A 16190-nucleotide genomic window follows, 5' to 3' on the forward strand; every position below is an offset into this window, starting at 1 on the left:
TTTTTTGAGACAGAGTCTCACTCTGTCGCCCAGGCTGGAGTGCAGTGGCCAGATCTCAGCTCACTGCAAGCTCCGCCTCCTGGGTTCACGTCATTCTCCTGTCTCAGCCTCCTGAAGCTGGGACTACAGGCGCCCGCCACCTTGCCCAACTAGTTTTTTATATTTTTTAGTAGAGACAGGGTTTCACCGTGTTAGCCAGGATGGTCTCAATCTCCTGACCTCGTGATCCGCCCGTCTAGGCCTCCCAAAGTGCTGGGATTACAGGCTTGAGCCACCGCGCCCGGCCCAGAATTTTTTTTAAGAGTAACATTTGATGTAAATATGCAAAAAAATTTTAAATGTTTTTGTTCCTAGCCACTAGACCACTAGAGATAAATGTGCAATTTTTTTTTAGCCAGTAATTTTACTTCTAAGAATTTATCCTAAGCTAGGCACAGTGGTTCACGCCTGTAATCCTAACACTTTGGGAGGCTGAGGTGGGAGGATTGCTTGAGCCCAGGAGTTAGAGACCAGCCTGGGCAACATAGTGAGACCTTGTTTCTACCAAAAAAACAAACAAACAAACAAAAAAACTAGCTGGGCATGGTGCCGTGCACCTGTGGTCCCAGCTACATGGGAGGCTGAGGTAGACCGCTTGAGCCCAGGGTGTCAAGGCTACAGTGAACCATGATCACGCCACTGCACTCCAGCCTGGGTGACAGAGTGAGACCCTGTCTTATTCTAATAAAATAACAGTGAATAGGCTCACAAATTTATCTATAAGTTCATCAGGATATTTTTTAAATTGGAAAAAGAAAGCTGCTAAATGTCTAACAAAAGATTGAATTATGTTAAATCCACACAACTAAATGCTAAACAGCTAGTTAGTAAAATATTGCTGGTAATGTAAAATCTCAAGATAATACTAAGACTCCCACTCACACAAAGAAGGCACTAAATATCCGTAGAACAAATGAAATTTTAAGAGAGGGTTACAAAACAGGAGCCACATATTGTAAAAAAAAAAAAATTGTAAAATGTATACACACATCTATAAAACACACACATAGATTTATAAAATTTGTGTGTATATATAATCATAGAAAAATGGAAAAGAAAATAGAACCAAAATGTTTCCAGTGGTTACCTCTGGATTGGTGTGGTTATAAGTGATTTTTTCCCCCTTTTCCTTTCTGTATTTTACAAGTTTTCCTGTACTTTTATAATCAAGGAGAAATATTGTAAGGCTAAGAAGGAAACTTCTAAAGCCATCAGCTCATTTGTAGAAGCTTCTCCTAGAATGTTCCTCACCCCTCTATTCTCCGGCTCTGGCCTCTGTCCTTGAGGACGAGGAGGGGTCTTCTCTCTGAAACAGAAATGGTGTAAAATAAGTCTATTACAAATTGCTTTGAGTTGCTTCCTGTGAGGACCTGGAGCTCTTCACCAACAGGGTCAGGGCCATAGCCTCTTTCTTGCCCAGGACATGAACTTATGTCAAATTAATTTTCCAAATACTAACTCTTCATTCTACCTGCAACTGTTCTTCCCACCCGTATAGAGGACCAGGGAGAAAATCAGCTTGTTATGAGATATTCACCAGATTGCACTACAGCCTTCTCCTCTTACAGAGATCCTGACTCAGACTGGTTAGGAATCATGGCCAGATGCCTTCCCTGGGCCTGTCACAGATACCAGAAATTCCAAATCCATACTGGAACAGAGGGTGGGTTGTCAGCAGTAAGGACTGAGGTTCATGGTTTCTCTGACCTTCCCCTACTAACTTCAGTTCTATCTCGCACTATTCTTGGGCAAATACCCGATGCTATTATTTTTGAGCCTCACCCCCTCTGATCACTCAACCCATGAATACTCAACTGAGGGCTGAGTTATACAATAAGCATTATGCAGGATGTTACAATACTAAGACTGATGACAGACCCAACTCTTGAGGTGTTCATGGTTTCAACAGGGATAGAGCCAATCACATGACAGTGTGGTGGGAACTGGGTGAGAGCAACTAATGTGGAGAAGACAGACCACTTCAAGGAAGAGGGGACTTTAGGGCTGCTCATAAGAGATGAGTAGAAGTTAGAGGAGAAGGTGGGGGTAGAGGGGTAGCTCGAGCAGGACTGGGGAGGGAAGAAGGCAGAAGAGAGAGCAAATACACAGGCTGATAAATGTGAAAGAGCAAGTCCCTTTAAGAAAAGTCTAATATGTTGGGTACACAGCATATGCTAGGGTAGGTGGGAGAAGGTAAGAGATTCTTCGGGAAAGCTTGGGGATGCCAAACCATGAAAGGTTCTCAGTACTTGTGTTTGTGAAACGCTGGACCCATCCACATCTCCATTTCTAGAAATCCCAGACTCCACAAAGTCATCCAGATGCTGTTTCCTCTCCCCCGATGCTTCATATATCACTGATGCAGCAACACTACTCCCTGGAGCCTCTCCTGCTACATATCCTGCTTCCCAGGCTGTAGAAGTGCTCTTTCACAGTGCTCTGTACACTTGTGATTGTGATGTCTGTCCACTGCTGGGTCCCAGCAAGCGGCAACTTGGATCCCCTCTCTTCCCTCCCCTCCTAGCTGACTCTCATCTGGATGAGACTGCTTTGAAACCAATGGATCATCTAGTACTAAGTAAAGGGTGGGGTTAGGGGATGCTGAATGGGAATGAATTCATGTCCAAGGGGAGAAGTGGGTGGGAGAGGCATCCTAAGTCCTCACCTGGGGTCCTGTTGCCCAGTGCTGCCCCTTCCATAGAGGGGGATGACCTTGTCTCGGCTGATGCCAGCTTTGCAAACGGGACACACCTGTCTGTTAGGTCTGGTCTCCAACCACTGCAAACAGGAGAGAAAAATGCATGAATGGCCCAAGACGCACCAGAGTGATCAGCCAGAGCCACCACAACAACACAGGCCAGAGGCCTCAAACCGGGAAACACCAGCATGAGCAGGAAACACCTCAAGGAATCTGACTCCTGTTCCTTCTCCTAGCATTCAACAAATACTTGCCAGTGATAAAATCAAAATTGCCTTTAAATATCATCATAACTGGCTGGGTGTGGTGGCTCATGCCTGTAATCCCAGCACTTTGGGAGGCGGAGGTGGGTGGACCACCTGAGGTCAGGAGTTCAAGAGCAGCCTGGCCAACATAGTGAAGCCCTGTCTCTACTAAAAATACAAAAATTAGCCAGGTGTGGTGGCGCATGCCTTTTGTTCCAGCTACTCGGGAGGCTGAGGCAGGAGAATCACTTGAACCCGGGAGGCGAAGGTTGCAGTGAGCCGAGATTGCACCACTGCATTCTAGCCTGGGTGACAAGACTCTGTCTCAAAAAAAAAACAACAACAACAACAAAAAAAACATCACAATTAAACAGGCTTCTTCATGCTTTGTTTCTCTCTAGGGCTTCCTAGCAACACAGGGGGAGGGAAGCTGCAAGCCTGGGGCTGTCAAGTGTGACATACCCAGCATCAATTTAGGCTGCTGGTGTTTAACTTTAAATCCCCACCTTCCCAGTAGGAGCAACTGTATTTTCCTGTCAAAAAGACAAAAAAACTAGCTGGGTGTGGTGGCATGCACCTGTAATCCCAGCTACCCAGGAGGCTGAGGCACAAGAATCGCTTGAACCCAGGAGGCGGAGGTTCCAGTGAGCCAAGATCTCACCATTGCACTCCAGCCTGGGCAACAGAACAAGACTCTGTCTCAAAAAAAAAAAAATTAATTTTCTTAAAAAAAACAAGTGATATAATTTTTTTTTTAAATTTCTTTTTGGTTTTTTGGTGCTTTTTTTTTCGAAACAGAGTGTCACTCTGTCACCCAGGCTGGAATGCAGTGGCGCAATCTCAGCTCATTGCAACCTCCGCCTCCCAGATTCAAGCGATTCTCATGCCTCAGCCTCCCTAGTAGCTGGGACTATAGGCGTGCACCACCATGCCCGGCTAATTTTTGTATTTTTTGTAGAGACGGGATTTTGCCATGTTGGCCAGGCTGTTCTCAAACTCCTTGCCTCAAGTGATCCACCTGCCTCAGCCTCCCTAAGTGCTGGAATTACAGGCGTGAGCCACCACGCCTCACCAAAACGTGTTTTTATAGACATTCTATAAACATGAATCTAGGACTTCAGGGCTGAGGAGACAGCAGCATTGAATGATTTTATTTCATACTCTTGCTGTTCATAGCTCCAAAACTAATGTGTTATGTGTTCTTCATAAACTCACAGTCAATATGTTCTACCAGGTCCTGCTGGGGACAGAATGTGCAGCCCTGTTCCCACCTTCTTTCTCCCATCCAGATTCTGAAGCTTTAGCAGTCTGGAACTTCTGTCCTCCCCTACATTCCTAGGCCACCTACAAGTGTGGTACTCTGCTGCTGACAACCAGGGAGACATTCAGCTGGCTGTGATTATTCACAGCCACTTGTGAACGCCAGGCTTTAGCAGGTGCTAAAGCTGGGAAAATAGACTTTTCTCTCCTCACAAAAGCTCTTTGTTGACACCAAAAAAGTCTTCCCCTTCCTAATACTTTTAAGGGCTGGGGGACTGTTGATATGATAGGAGGTACTGTTTCAATAGAAGCAGAATCTCAAAAATAAAAAGGACCTAACTAACATACTATCAATCCAATCCAATTTATAAACGAGTAACTGAGACCCACAAAGGCCATCTGTGGCAGAATTAGGACCATCCCGATTTCATCAAGTGCCTGTCAGTGGGCAGGTATGTAAAGAAGGCTTCGGGGGTAAGTAAGCAAATGAGCCCACAAGCAGGGCAGATTGCAGCTTCTGACAGTAGTCTCCTGAGACTAGGGATGTCTTGTGCAACCATAGCTGATGAAAGACAAAGTAAAATGAAATGCATCTTACCTGATGTAAACACGGCCAACTGCCAGAGTCCCCAGGGCAACCAGTCATCAAGGAGAAGGAGAAAAGGGGAAAGGAAGAAAAATGCTTTCATTAGCAGAAACACTTAACGGGTGGAGTGGTAGTAGCAGAATGAGAAAACAGGAGTAAACTATGGAACACTGCATGCCCACCGAGGTTCTGTAGGGATTACTGGTATTGGAAATTAGAAAAAACTGGGCTAAAAATTACAGGAAAAAAAAAATAACACAATGGAGATAAGACCCCAGTCTCTACCCCTGAGATCTCAGTATATGTGAAATCCCCAGGGCTCAGACCACATAGACCCAGCTTCTCTACAAATCAACCTGTGAGAGGTTATAACATCTGAAGGAATCCAACAAAAGCTAGGGACGCCCTGTGCAAAAAAACTGACGGGAGCATTCACATACACATGTACCACATACTATTTTACACTCAATTTCAGTGGGTTCATAGTCTTCTTGGGTTCACAAGGGATGTGTGGATTCTCAGGTAGTCCAGATCCAGTTTAACAAAATCTTCAGGCTGTCCTCATCCTTGAGAACTCTCCTAGCAGGAAGCAGCTTAAAAGGTCAGGTCTACTCTAAAAGCATCTTTAAGTAATGGGAAGGATGGGGATGCAATTGACAGAAAGGGCTACCTTCAGCTTAGAGAGCTGCTCTCCAATCTCTCCATTTTCAAATGAGGAAACCAAAGCTCAGAAACATCAAATGAATTGCATCAGGATTAAAAAAACGAAAAAGTCTCCTGACTTCTAGTTCATTGCCCTTTCTTTTTTTTTCTTTTTTGAGATGGAGTCTCGCTCTGTCGCCCAGGCTGGAGTGCAGTGACCGGATCTCAGCTCACTGCAAACTCCACCTCCCGGGTTTATGCCATTCTACTGCCTCAGCCTCCTGAGTAGCTGGGACTACAGGCACCCGCCACCTCGCCTGGCTAGTTTTTTGTATTTTTAGTAGAGACGGGGTTTCACCGTGTAGGCCAGAATGGTCTCGATCTCCTGACCTCGTGGTCCACTCGTCTGGGCCTCCCAAAGTGCTGGGATTACAGGCTTGAGCCACCGCGCCCGGCCCATCGCCCTTTCTATAATCTAACACCGCATACAAAAAAAATGACATTTACAGAATTGAAAGAAAAGTAATCAACTCCACTTTTTTTTTTTTTTTGAGACAGAGTTTCGCTCTTGTTGCTCAAGCTGGAGTGCAAGTTCACTCAGCTCACTGCAACCTCCGCCTCCCAGGTTCAAGTGATTCTCCTGTCTCAGCCTCCTGAGTGGCTGGGATTACAGGCATGCGCCACCACGCCCAGCTAATTTTTTATATTTTTAGTAGAAACAGGGTTTTACCATGTTAGCCAGGCTGGTCTCAAACTCCTGACCTCAGGTGATCCACCTGCCTTGGCCTCCCAAAGTGCTGGGATTAAAGGTGTGAGCCACCACATCCGGCCCACATTTTTAATTTCTTTCTCTCATTTATTTAGTCAACACATATCTACTGTGTACCTACTATGTGCCAGGACAGTGGAAAATGCAGGCATGGCTTCTGTACCTCACATACCAAGTATCTTCAGCTGAGTACACTTTGAACTCAACGGATAGTTCCTTTTGCAATTCGTGAACCACAGTTTAGCTTTGCAAACCAAATACACAATCTTCCTGGACATAACATCTGACTCCAACATTAATGTTGCAATGTCATTCTAAACTGAGTAGAGAACACTCCAAATCATGGCAGATTTCCACTGGCAAGTTCCCTTAAAGGCTCTAGGGGAGAAGTGGAGGTGAATGAATGACCCTCAGGGGAGAGTTCAGGCTTTATAATAAGAACCATTCCTCCCATTTATTAAGCAAAGATAGTCATGTATCACTGAAAGACAGGGATAGTTCTGAGAAATGTGTCATTAGGCAATTTCACTATTGTGTGAGCAGCATCAGAGAGTGTACTTAACACAAACCTAGATGAAATAGCTTACTACACACCTAGGCTACATAGTATAGCCTATTGCTAATAAGCTACAAACCTGAAGAGCATGTGAATATCATAGGCAACTGTAACAGAGTGGTAAATATTTGTGTATTTAAACATACCTAACATAGAGCCAAGGTGTGGTGGCTCACGCCTGTAATCCCAGCACTTTGGGAGCTAAGGTGGGCAGATCACTTGAGGTCAAGAGTTTGAGACCAGCCTGGCCAACATGGTGAAACTCCATCTCTATTAAAAATACAAAAACTAGCCATGTGTGGTGGCACATGCCTGTAATCCCAGGTACATGGGAGGCTGAAGCATGAGAATCACTTGAACCAGAGAGGTGGAGGTTGCAGTGAGCTGAGATCGTGCTACTTAATCTGGAGTGCCACTGCACTCCAGCATTGGTGATGCAGTGAGACTCCATCTCAAACCCCAAAACCAAGCTGGGCGCGGTGGCTCATGCCTGTAACCCCAGCACTTTGGGAGGCTGAGGCGGGTGGATCACCTGAAGTCAGGAGTTCGAGACCAGCCTGGCCAACATGGTAAAATCCTGTCTCTACTACAAATACAAAAATTAGTCAGGAGTGGTGGCACATACGTATAATTCCAGCTTCTCGGGGGGCTGAAGCAGAAGAATCGTTTGAACCTGGGAGGCAGAAGTTGCAGTGAGCCAAGATCACGCCACTGCACTCTAGCCTTGGGCAACAGAGTGAGACTCCATCTTAAAAAAACAACAAACAAACAAAAAGTCCAACATACTTAACATAGAAAAGGCAATGCACTAGTCTATAACATTATGAAATCACTAGATTATAGGAATTTTTCAGGTCCATCATAAATCTTGTGAGACCACTGTTGTATATATAGTCCATCGTTGACCAAAATGTCGTTATGTGTTGCATGACTGTACTGTGTGCCACGCTGTGGCTGAATAGCTTTTCATTTCTTTCTCTTTTTTTTTTGTTTTTTTGTTTTTTTGAGACAGAGTCTCGCTCTGCCGCCCAGGCTGGAGTGCAGTGGCCAGATCTCAGCTCACTGCAAGCTCCGCCGCCTGGGTTCACACCATTCTCCTGCCTCAGCCTCCCGAGTAGCTGGGACTACAGGCGCCCGCCACCTCGCCCGGCTAGTTTTTTGTATTTTTTAGTAGAGACGGGGTTTCACCATGTTAGCCAGGATGGTCTCGATCTCCTGACCTTGTGATCCGCCCGTCTCGGCCTCCCAAAGTACTGGGATTACAGGCTTGAACCACCGCGCCCGGCCAGCTTTTCATTTCTTAATGTCACTGGATGGTCACATGAACCAATGAAGCAGTGCCATTATCTCCATCTTACAGATGAGGAAACCAAAGTACAGGGAAGCTAGCAGATTTGCTCAGGGACACACCATCCAGACTGGAAGCATCTGTTTCATTTTAGAGTCTGTGTTCTTTCCAATGGTATTCTGCCTTAAAAAAAAAAAAAAATGATAGCGGGAGTGGTGGCTCACACCTGTAATCCAGCACTTTGGGAGGCTGAGGTGGGCAGATCACGAGGTCAGGAGATCGAGACCATCCTGGCCAACATGGTGAAACCCCGTCTCTACTAAAAATGCAAAAATTCGCTGGGTGTGGCGGTGTGCACCTGTAATCCCAGCTACTCAGGAGGTTGAGGCAGGAGAATTGCTTAAATTTGGGAGGCGGAGATTGCAGTGAGCTGAGATTGTGCCACTGCACTCCAGCCTGGCGACAGAGCAAGACTCTGTCTCAAAAAAAAAAAAAAAAAATTGACACAAGGCCAGGCATGGTGGCTCATGCCTATAATCCTAGCACTTTGGGAGGTCCGCGTGGGTGGATCACTTGAGGTGAGGAGTTTGATACCAGCCTGGCCAGCATGGCGAAGCTCCATCTCTACTAAAAATACAAAAAGAAAAATTGGCCAGCAGTGGTGGTGCACTCCTGTAGTCCCAGCTTCTCAAGAGGCTGAAGCAGGAGAACCACTTGAGCCCGGGAGGCAGAGGTTGCAAGTGAGCGGAGACTGCACCACTGCACTCCAGCCTGGGCAACAGAGCAAGGCTGTCTACACACACACAAACACACACACAATAGCTGTACATTTAAATATAAATATAGTTACGTATAGTTAATATATATAATATATAATTATACAATTTAAATTTATAATCTTAAAATTTATACTTACAAAAATTTAATAAATACACACACACACTTTTTTTTTAGACGGAGTCTTACCCTGTCTCCCAGTCTGGAGTGCAGTGGGGTGATCTCAGCTCCCTGCAACCTCCGTTTCCTGGGTTCAAGATATTCTCCTGCCTCAGCCTCCTGAGTAGCTGGGATTATAGGTACATGCCACCATACCCAGCTAATTTTTGTATTTTTAGTAGAGATGGGGTTTCACCATGTTGGCCAGGCTGGTCTCAGACTCTTGACCTCAAGTGATCCGCCCACTTCAGCCTCCCAAAGTGCTGGGATTATAAGCATGAGCCACTGCACCCAGCCAGAATATATACATATTCTCCTGCCTCAGCCTCCCCAGCAGCTGGAACTACAGGCACACGTCGCCATGCCCGGCTAATTTTTTTTTTTTTGTATTTTTAGTAGAGACGGGGTTTCACCGTGTTAGCCTGGATGGTATCGATCTCCTGACCTCGTGATCTGCCCACCTTGGCCTCCCAAAGTGCTGGGATTACAGGCATGAGCCACCATGCCCGGCCCAGAATATATATATATTTTTAAGAGACAGGGTCTCTCTCTGTCACCTAGACTGGGGTGCAGTGATACAATCATAGCTCACTGTAGCCTCGAATTCCTGGGCTCAAGCCTTCCTCCCACCTTAAGTCTCCCGAGTAGCTAGAACTACAGGCACCGCCACCATGCCTGACCAGTTTTTAAATTTTTTTGTAGAGGTGGGGCCTCACTATGTTGCCCAGACTCATCTTGCACTCCTGGGCTCAAGTGATCCTCCTACGTTGGCCTCTCAAAGTGTTAGGATTACAAGTGTGAGCCACGGAGCCCAGCCATAATAGCTGTACACATTTTTTATGTTATATGTGATAATTTGATACATTCATATAATCAAATCAGGGGTATCCTGTCTTTTAATTCTTACTTTTGTCAATCATTTCAAGTCCTGGTTTTATGATACCCTGAAGTATCCTGAATTTCTAGGAGAATGCGGATCACAACAGCTTTTACACAAAACAGTAATTAGGGCAAGAGCCTCAAGAACAAAAATCTCTGCTCCATTCTATTTATTCACCAATAAATTGATGTTTTATGCTGTTGCCAACTTAAAATTCCTTAAATATTGTTTAGGCCGGGCGCGGTGGCTCAAGCCTGTAATCCCAGCACTTTGGGAGGCCGAGACGGGCGGATCACGAGGTCAGGAGATCGAGACCATCCTGGCTAACACGGTGAAACCCCGTCTCTACTAAAAATACAAAAACTAGCCGGGCGAGGTGGTGGGCGCCTGTAGTCCCAGCTACTCGGGAGGCTGAGGCAGGAGAATGGCGTAAACCCGGAAGGCGGAGTTTGCAGTGAGCTGAGATCTGGCCACTGCACTCCAGTCCGGGCGACAGAGCGAGACTCCGCCTCAAAAAAAAAAAAAAAAAAAAATATATTGTTTAAATTGCCTTTTCTTCACATGATTTCTCTGCTCAAAAATATTCATTACCTCTATGTCCCTTTAGTTGAATCTGGGTTTGATAATCTGGTCTAATACTCCCGTAACCATTATTTTTCCTAACACTCCCAGACCCTCATCCAGAGTGCTGTGAGAGGTACACAGTAGCCTCAAGGGTCTCAGATGAGTCCAACAGTGCATGTGCCTGTCCCTAGAAACTCCCTGCCTTGGGGGGACACACACACCCTTCACTTTACCTAGCATTTTTCGATCGACCTTTTAAGGTTCAGCTCAAAATCTCAAAACAAAAGAAGAAGGAAAAAAAAAAACCAAGAAAACGAAATTCAACCTTCACCTAGGTTCTCAGAGCCAGAAAGGGCTCCTGTAACCATCAAGGCTGGAACAGACACCGGCCTTGACACTTCATTTTGATGTGTGTATTTATCTATACATAAACATAAAATATAGTAACAATTACAGTCATAGCTAACACATACGATTTACCGCCAAGTTATGTGCTCTTCTAAGCCTTTTACATTAATTTAATACTTGCATTTAATACTTGCAAACAACCTGTAAAACGAGGCAGAATGTGTGTAAGCACCTTGCCCAAGGTCAAACAGGAAGGTGGCAGAGTCAAGCTTCAGAAAGAGGAAGCCCAGTTCCATAGTCCTTGCTTATAACCATTATGCTATACTACCTCTAGGCTCAGCACAGCAAGTAGCAGGTAGTAAGTGCTCACTAAATGGTAAGTATTATTACTTTACAGATGGGGAGAAGGAGCTCAGAGCGGAGACAGGATTTGCCCAAGGTCACCCAGCTCATTGGTAGCAGAGCTGGAATGGGAACTCAGGTCTCCTGTCTGTTGTGCCTGAGTGTATTCCCAAAGTGAGCAGGAGGCATTCTGCTCCAAACTTCTCAGGGTCACAGGCTTTCCAAACATGGCAATGTGCTCTCTGGCATGGGAGCAGGGATACTGACCAGAAGAGGTGGCCACACAGGCTGATGACGGCATCTTTGGCTGTGTCCAAGCAGATGTTGCACTCGAAAGTGCTGTCCTGACCTCCGCTCTCGCCAGCGCCATTGCTGCTCCCACTGGGCCCTCCTGCAGTGGAGTTCTCAGGAGATGCAGAGGCTGAGGGCCCCTTGCTTGCCATCCTTGGCTGTCAGCGAAGCTCTGAGTGAAGACTCTCCCCAAGGAAATCCTAAAAGGCAGAGAACTCTTGACTGCCCATTTCTGCAGCCCTCTCCCCCAAGATTCCATGCCAACATTCCTGTCTTCTCTCAGCTCCAGAGATGATTATGACTGAATCCCTGAGCAGACTTCCCAAAACACTGCAGAAGATAAGAGTTGTAGGGCACGACCCAGAGGGCAGTGACCCAGAAACTTCTCATGAACATGGTCCAGAATGTATCACAGATACACAAACTCCACAAATACAGGGCAGCCTCAAGATGGTTCTCCACAGGAACCAGGACCTTGTCTCACTCATCTTTAGATTCTCCCATGATAATCAACCCAGGTGACAAATATATGCTAAATTAAATGGAATATTCAGGCTGTCCAGCCTCTATATTGGCAGGTGAATCTATTAGGCCAGGAAGGTTGTGATTGGCATATGCCAGAATTTTTTTTTTTTTTTTTCTTTTGAGAGACGGAGTTTCACTCTGTTGCCCAGGCTGGACTGCAGTGGCACAATCTTGGCTCACTGCAACCTCTGCCTCCCGGGTTCAAGTGATTCTCCTGCCTCAGCCTCCCGAGTAGCTGGGACTACAGGCGCCTGCCACTACACCTGGCTAATTTTTGTGTTTTTAGTAGAGATGGGGTTTCACCATGTGGCCAGGCTGGTCTTGAATTCCTGACCTCAGGTGATCCACCTGCCTCAGCTTCCCAAAGTGCTGGGATTACAGGTGTGAGCCACCACGCCCAGCCCATATGCCAGAATATTAAGAAATTCCTGTAACTATGAAAGGTTAGGAAGCTAAAAAGGACCAGAAAGATCATCTGGTCCAAGGTCTTCCATATTGCAACCTTTTTCAATCCTCCTTCTGCCACATTGGAATACTATTCCCTTTATTTTATCTAAATATATCAACTTTTTAGCCTCAGTACATTTAAAGAAGAGGTTTATATCACTGCTATAAATGGAAAACCAGTAATATTTAACCATAAGTAAAAAGGTTAATATACAAGTAACAAATGAAAAGTTTACCCTCATATACCTGACATCATCTGGCACACTCGTACTATGTTTTGGACAATCTTGATCTGGTCCAGTTTCTTTAGGAAACTGCAGTTACCTCAGCTAGCTGACTAACATGGAGCTAAGACTGGGACTCATGGACACCCTGTTTGCACCGTACCACTACATACTAAACTGGCCACTAAAATGCTGGTATAAACAGACCACTGTTGACTACCACCTCCAAGTCAAAGAACCCAGCCAGGAGTTGAACAAGAAAGAGGATAAAACCAACACCAAGCAATACCCAGAAATTCTGGATGCACATTAAGAATCTGTCAGGAGCCTTATCTGGCCACCCTCATCATTTCACAAATTCCAAGTAGGAAATGTTGGCTACTACAGTCAGAGAAGTGGAGGCCTGGATACTGGGCTCAGCCTCTAGCTTGCTAGGTGGTTTGGGGAACCTCCCTTCCCCTCTACTGATCATAATCTTCTCATCTGTAAAATGAGGCACTGGACTCCCTGGTGTCCTAGGTGGCCCCCTCCAGCTCTCAGACTGTGCCTCTCCAGGTCATCTTAACCTACTATTATCTCCAAAACAAGCGGCCCCTTCACAAGTTTAGGACTTACCACTGGAACACCAGAAGGTCGTCCTGATGTCAGCTTCCAGAGTATGAGAAGACAAGGACCAAAAAGTTACAGCCTTCTCAGACCCAGAAAGCTTCCTTCCTTCACCTCAGAGCTCTGGCCTCATGAGCATCCCTCACCACGATACCAGCTCAGTGACTTGAGCAGGGAGAGGAGAACGGCTCACCACCACTTTTTCACTCAGTTACATCATTTTACATAATGTCCCAGAAGGGTAGCTGGCTGCTGGCAGCACCACTGCCATGCACTGGCCTCGGCTCCAAGACCTTCTCCCTGACCTTCCTCCTCCCCATATTATATGTGCTCTCTTCATCTTAGGATAAAACCCACTTTCGAGGGCCGCATTACTGTCTTTCCTCATTATTCCAGCTCAACAATCCTAAGTACCCAACCTATGTGTGTTTCTTTAAAAAAAAAAAAAATCTTAAAAAATTAAAAATTGGCTGGGTGTGGTGGCTCAAGCCTGTAATCCCAGCACTTTGGGAGGCCAAGACGGGCGGATCACGAGGTCAGGAGATCGAGACCATCCTGGCTAACACGGTGAAACCCCGTCTCTACTAAAAAATACAAAAAACTAGCCGGGCGACGTGGCGGGCGCCTGTAGTCCCAGCTACTTGGGAGGCTGAGGCAGGAGAATGGCGTGAACCCAGGAGGCGGAGCTTGCAGTGAGCTGAGATCTGGCCACTGCACTCCAGCCTGGGTGACGGAGCGAGACTCTGTCTCAAAAAAAAAAAAAAAAAAAAAAAAAAAAAAATTATGCATATAGATTTTGGAAAGACAACCATAAAGTCAGATCAGTCACATCAGCCTCCTGATGTGATGCAACAGAAGTCACAGCACCACCAATGAAGCATGTTTGCTTTAAAACTCAGACACTAATCAAGCATCTAAAATGAATTACCAGCCGGGCATGGTGGCTCACACCTGTAATGCCAGCACTTTGGGAGGCCGAGGCAGGTGGATCACCTGAGGTCAGGAGTTCAAGACAAGCCTGGCCAACACGGTGAAACTCTGTCTCTACTAAAAATACAAAAATTAGCTGGGCGTGTTGGCGCACACCTGTAATCCCAGCTACTTGAGAAGCTGAGGCATGAGAGTCGCTTGAACCCGGGAGGCGGAGGTTGCAGTGAACTGAGATTGTGCCATTGCACTCCAACATGGGTGACAGAGAGAGACTCCATCTCAATAATAATAATAATAATAATAATAAATAAAATGAATTACCCATTTTCAGAAAATATGGAGGATAGGTGCAAGTATTAAATGACTCCATGAAGATGTAATCAGCTGAATCCAGAATGTGGGACCTTGTACAGGACAAATAATAAAGTTCTACAAAAAATAAATAGCATGGACGGAATTGGGGTTATAGATTGAAATATGAGATATTCCAACCACTTGTAGTATGTGGGTCTTATTGGAACAAGACTCAAACAAACCAACTGTACAAAGACACTTGTGACATGACTGACAAAAAATGTTTAGCCTAGGTATTACTCGATATGAAGGAATTATTGTTGGCTGGGCATGGTGGCTCATGTCTATAATTCCAGCACCTTGGGAGGCCAAGGTGGGTGGATCGCTTGAGCTCAGAAGTTTGAGACCGGCCTGGGCAACATGATGAAACCCCATCTCTACAAAAAAAAAAAAAAAAAAAAAAAAAATTAACTGGGTGTGGTGATGCATGTCTATGGTCCCAGCTACTCCAGAGGCTGAGGCAGGAGGATCGCTTAAGCTTGCAAGGCGGAAGTTGTAGTGAGCCAAGACTGTATCACTGCACTCCAGCCCAAGTGACATAGTGACTGTCTCAAAAACAAAAAACAAAAAACAAACAAACAAAATAGCTGGGTGTGGTGGCACACACCTATAGTCCCAGATAGTCGGGAGGCTGAGGTGGGAGGATCACTTGGGCCTGGGGGGTGGAGGCTGCAGTGAGCCGTGACTGTGCTGCTGCACTCCAGCCTGGGTGACAGAGTGAGAGAGACGCTGTCTCAAAAAATAATAATATAAAAAAAAGGAATTACTGTTAATTTTGTTGGGTATGATAATGATATCTTTTTTTTTTTTTAAACAAAACCTGACCTGCTAGAGACACATATTTTGAAGGAACAAAGTATTTGGGATTTGCTTTAAAATACTCCAGGGGAAAAAATAAAATGGAGAGAAAAGATGAAACAAGAACAAGGAAGTTGGCTGTTGAAGCTGGGTGATGAACGGAGGTTCACTGTAATAGTCTGCGTGTGTGTTTGAAAATTACAATAAAAACCATTGTGGCTAGCTCCAATAAAAGGTATTTTTTAAAAAGATTAAGTTGTAGAAGAGTATGTATATAAACTTATTTGGGTAAAAACTAAGTATGTATATGAGTATGTATGTGTGTGGATCCATACACAGACAGGCAGACACACACACACACACACACACACACACACACACAGAAAATGCCTAGAAAATACACATTAGGCCAGGCGCGGTGGCTCAAGCCTGTAATCCCAGCACTCTGGGAGGCCGAGATGGGCGGATCACGAGGTCAGGAGATCAAGACTATCCTGGCTAACACGGTGAAACCCCGTCTCTACTAAAAAAATACAAAAAACTAGCCGGGCGAGGTGGCGGGCGCCTGTAGTCCCAGCTACTTGGGAGGCTGAGGCAGGAGAATGGCGTAAACCCAGGAGGCGGAGCTTGCAGTGAGCTGAGATCCGGCCACTGCACTCCAGCCTGGGCGACAGAGCGAGACTCCGTCTCAAAAAAAAAAAAAAGAAAAGAAAATACACATTAAACCATTAATAGTTATTTCTGGGATTATAAGGGCTAGGAGACATTGAATTATTATATTCTTACCCAGTTTCAATGTTTTATAACAAACAAGTATTACTTTCACAAGAACATTTTTAAAAAGGAAATCATAAAATGTGAA

General features: G+C 45.4%; 1 protein-coding gene across 5 annotated transcripts in view; it reads right to left on the minus strand.

Moving 5' to 3' along the window:
• The window catches only part of RNF185 (ring finger protein 185), a 49101-nt gene that overhangs the window by 9103 nt on the left and 23808 nt on the right, over window positions 1-16190 (minus strand). For 4 of the 5 annotated variants that reach the window (XM_017869002.1, XM_017869007.1, XM_017869005.1 and 1 more), the window contains 4 exons: window positions 11421-11644; window positions 4841-4859; window positions 2705-2817; window positions 1291-1345 (listed from right to left, as the gene is read on the minus strand). In XM_017869002.1, coding sequence (XP_017724491.1) covers window positions 1291-1345; window positions 2705-2817; window positions 4841-4859; window positions 11421-11596 — 363 coding nt within the window. In that variant the 5' untranslated portion in view covers window positions 11597-11644. Of the gene's footprint in view, window positions 1-1290; window positions 1346-2704; window positions 2818-4840; window positions 4860-11420; window positions 11645-14497; window positions 14756-16190 lie in introns of those variants that run through there. The other variant, XM_017869006.1, reaches the window with a different exon arrangement.

This window comes from Rhinopithecus bieti, unplaced genomic scaffold (assembly GCF_001698545.2).
Source record: "Rhinopithecus bieti isolate Rb0 unplaced genomic scaffold, ASM169854v2 scaffold_4666, whole genome shotgun sequence".
Lineage (NCBI taxonomy): Eukaryota > Metazoa > Chordata > Mammalia > Primates > Cercopithecidae > Rhinopithecus > Rhinopithecus bieti.